Source organism: Antrostomus carolinensis, unplaced genomic scaffold (assembly GCF_000700745.2).
Source record: "Antrostomus carolinensis isolate BGI_N321 unplaced genomic scaffold, ASM70074v2 scaffold23775, whole genome shotgun sequence".
Taxonomy (NCBI): Eukaryota; Metazoa; Chordata; class Aves; order Caprimulgiformes; family Caprimulgidae; genus Antrostomus; species Antrostomus carolinensis.
Genome location: NW_010317479.1, coordinates 48,548 through 52,333, shown reverse-complemented (window position 1 = coordinate 52,333; position 3,786 = coordinate 48,548). Strand labels below are relative to the sequence as shown.

Below are 3,786 nucleotides of genomic sequence, written 5' to 3'. Positions count from 1 at the left end.
TGGAGCACAGCTCTCGTGTGCTCTGCCCCGGTGTGCTTGCTTTGGGTGGATGAAAACACTTCAGTCTTGTCACTTTTGTGTCAGGCATCATTGGCTTTTAGCGAGGTTAAGGATTTTGTCTGAAGTGCACGTGAAAAAAACAGTTTGTGTAGCTGACGCTGTTTTGTGTCACTGTTTTAAGATGACTTACTCCTCTGTCAGACAGTCTGGTAGGCTGCTGGAGGGAGCTGGTCATTTCCAGGATGTGGTGACAGGTCGTGGCAAACGCCTGGGCTTGGTTTTGGGGTGGTCAGAACCAGTCTCTAGTTTGTAGTCTGAAAAAGGCTTCTGGTAACGTATCTCTGATCAGACCATTTTTCATTGTGTGCTTCAGCAGACTACAGTGAGGGGCAGACCAAGTCTGTAGTGATTTATCCCTTCTTAATTTAACTCTTTTTCAGTGAGAAGCATAGTCCCTAATGTTTCCTTCCCAGTTTTCAGGACTAGGAAGATAGTCTGACTATTTACAGATAATGACCCTGATGTAGCATGTACATGTGTATTATAGACCTAGAAAGATATCTTAAAGTAGGCACAACTACAAAGCATTTTTTGTCTTGTTGCTTTGAGAAAGGACATTGTTTTGGGGAAATTCCTTCGTTTTTTTGGAAAGAGAGGAGACAGATGCAGCGTGGGCTTTTGAATTGTTACCTGAGAGTGTATTAGAAGGGAGTTCTTGACTTGTAGAATGGCTTCAAACAACTAAATTACTGAGAAAGTGCCTTTGAGAATAGTGTGGCATAAAATAAACAGCATGTGGGGGAAGACTGTTCCTGCCTCTCGAGTTTTCCTGTTCTGCAAAGTATGAGAGTGTGTGTGTACCCTCCCTCTTTTTGACAATATATGGTGTCTGGGGGTAAAAAAAATCCAAATCAATGGCAGTACTTAAGTAAAAATAAAGCTTACATTTTAAATGGAAGTTAAGTTAGAACAATAGTATCTTTCTCTCAGTTATGTGCAATGGTGTTGTGACATCATGCAGGTTTATGCATCTTCCATATAAGTAACAAAACACACCAAGATGCGTAGGAAGGACTGACAAATTCCTCTCTCAATTCTGAACTCCTTAAGTGATGTTTAACATCCGCCTTTTGTTCAGATGCCTCAGCTGGAACTTTTGAAAGGAATTTGGGAGAATGAGGTTTCGAGCCCTATGTTGGTGTCTGGACATCTACCTCCTTTGTCCCGTGTGAAATAACTGGTCCATGAGTAACAATGACCAGCTGTACCTCCTGCTTCTGACTGTTGAATTGTGGGCTTCCTATCAAACTTTTTATTCCACCATTTTAAACATCTCTCACCAGCACAGATTTTTAAGGCTACCTTGTAGCCTCACTGAGATTTCTCTTGTCAGATATGGGTTGAAATTGCCCATGTTCAAAGTTATTTTGAGACAAAGATCAGGCAAATGTGCATGTATGCACACAAACTCGGTGGAGTTAAAAAAGATTTCATTTTCGTAGAGAAACATTGCTAAAATGGTCTTCCCATAAGGCTATATTTTTAACAATTGTGGCTAATCTCTGCTTCTAACATCATACATAAGAAGGAATGAATATTTAGATGGGAGAAAGGTAAATATGGTCACAAGTTAGTTTAGTAAAACTATAAGGATAAAATACCAAAAATATTTTCTTTGGCATATTATTCTTCTATAGGAATAGCTTGGACATTTTTGCTTCAGACTGTTCCTCACTTAAAGGGTATGGAACCATGTACTTCATTTTGTTAGGAGTGAAAGATCTATTAAAGCAGATGATTTCATTTCAGAGTGTTTGAAGCAATTCTGATTAGGTGGTGACTGTCAAGGTTCTTTTATGCAAACCTGAAATGAAATCAAACAAACCCCAAATATTTAAAAATCTCTTAAAAGTTCATATTTATATGTGAATATGTGTTGGGAAATAGAGAGTATAAATGTTAAAAAATAATTATTTAATTGAGATCACAATTTCTGATGTACCTTGCAGTTTTATTCAGCAGTAACTCGCAGGTGAATATTTCTCAGGGGAGTGAGATCATCGTGAGAGTGCTTATGATCTTTGCCCAGTTTGGGAGCTAAATTAGTCTGATGTTTGGCATGGAAATTAATTAAGCACTCAAAACTTTTATGCTGGATCAGAAGTTAATCTTTGAACCCTTCAAGATGAGTTCCACGTTATAGTTACTTTTTCCTGGACAGCAGCTTTGCTTGTTTGAAGCATGATGCTGTTATAATATGCCAGATCTACACACACAATTATTTATGCCTCACTTGAGCACTTAGATAATGAGTTTATAGCAGTGCCGTTCACTGGCTTGTGTAAAGGTAATGGTATAATGTTAATTGTTTTAGACACTTCTCTGTCATGAGTATCTTTCTTTTGAAGGATATCAACCAGAAGCTGCAAGAAGATAACCAAGAACTGAGAGACCTTTGCTGCTTTCTGGATGATGACAGGCAGAAAGGCAAGAAGGTGTCCCGTGAATGGCAGAGACTGGGCAGATACAGTGCTAGTGTTATGCACAAAGAGGTTGCCTTATACTTACAGAAGCTGAAAGAATTGGAAGTGAGACAAGAAGAAGTGGTTAAGGAAAACTTGGAGCTGAAAGAATTGTGTGTGTTGCTGGATGAGGAGAAGAGTGGTGGAGCAGGCAGCCGGAGCTCTATCGACAGCCAAATCAGCCTGTGCCAATTAACCGCGACGAGTGCTTACGTAAGAGATGTTGGTGATGGGAGTAGTACTTCTAGCACGGGAAGTACAGACAGTCCAGACCATCATAAACATCATCCAAGTACTAGTCCAGAACATCTTCAAAAAACTCGGGGTGAAGGAAGCCCTGAACATCAGAAACACAGGAGTATCAGCCCGGAGCACCTCCAGAAGCCTAGGAGTTCTGGCAGTCCTGATCATCACCTGAAAGGACCAAGCCCGGAACATCACAAAACCATTGTCAAAGCACCTGAACAACAAAAGCACAGCAGCAGCAGCCCAGAAACTCTCCCAAAGCATGTTTTGAGTAGTAGCCCTGAACACTTTCAAAAGCAGAGGCCTGGTAGTAGCCCTGAGCATCAGAAGCACAGCAGTGGCAGCCCAGATCATCTTCAAAAACATACTCCAAGTGGAAGTACAGAACATCTCCACAAAGTGAGGGGTACGAGTCCTGAGCATCTCAAACAACACTATGGAGGGAGCCCAGAGCATCTCAAACATCTCAGCGGAGGCAGCAGAGAAGGTACCCTCAGGAGACAAGTAACAGATGACCTGTCACCTCACCACAGAAGTATATACAATGGAATGAATGGTGGGTCAATACATTTGGTGAAAACTCACTTTGAAAATTACTAAGGTAGTTTCAGTGCTATTTCAATTACTTCTGGAAAAGGAAGAATGCTTTATGTGAAATGAAAGGTAACAAGTCTGGTGTTAGCATTGTTCCTTTAGCAAGTTAATTAATCGGAGTATACCTGTTTGTCCATCCAGCAGATGTTGAGTGGATTAAAAAAGTAGAGGAAGAGTGCAGCCTGAGTGTTGATGTGTAAGGTATCAAGAAACAGCTCTTGGCCTTGATCCTGCTCTGTGGTTGGTAGATGTAAACTATTTGTCCCTCAGTAGATTTCTGTTTACATCAGAGAGGAATTGCCTATGTTTCTTGTCCTGCCTGTATTTGAGTCAGCAGAATGGAGGTGAATGTCTCCAATTTCATTTCCACCTTCCTAACCTACCCCGTCTGTAGCTTTAAAGATTTAAAAATTTCCTGTTTATT

The 3,786-nt window shown here is 40.6% G+C and overlaps 1 protein-coding gene across 1 annotated transcript in view; it reads left to right on the top strand.

The window, feature by feature from the left end:
• The window catches only part of CCDC85A (coiled-coil domain containing 85A), a gene marked incomplete at its 5' end in the record, with an annotated part of 3,728 nt that extends 360 nt beyond the window's left edge, over positions 1-3,368 (top strand). Inside the window, one exon of the mRNA XM_010168602.2 lies at positions 2,409-3,368. Within this exon, the coding sequence (XP_010166904.2) occupies positions 2,409-3,368 (960 nt within the window). The remainder of the gene's footprint in view (positions 1-2,408) is intronic.
• Between the last annotated feature and the right edge of the window lie 418 nt (positions 3,369-3,786).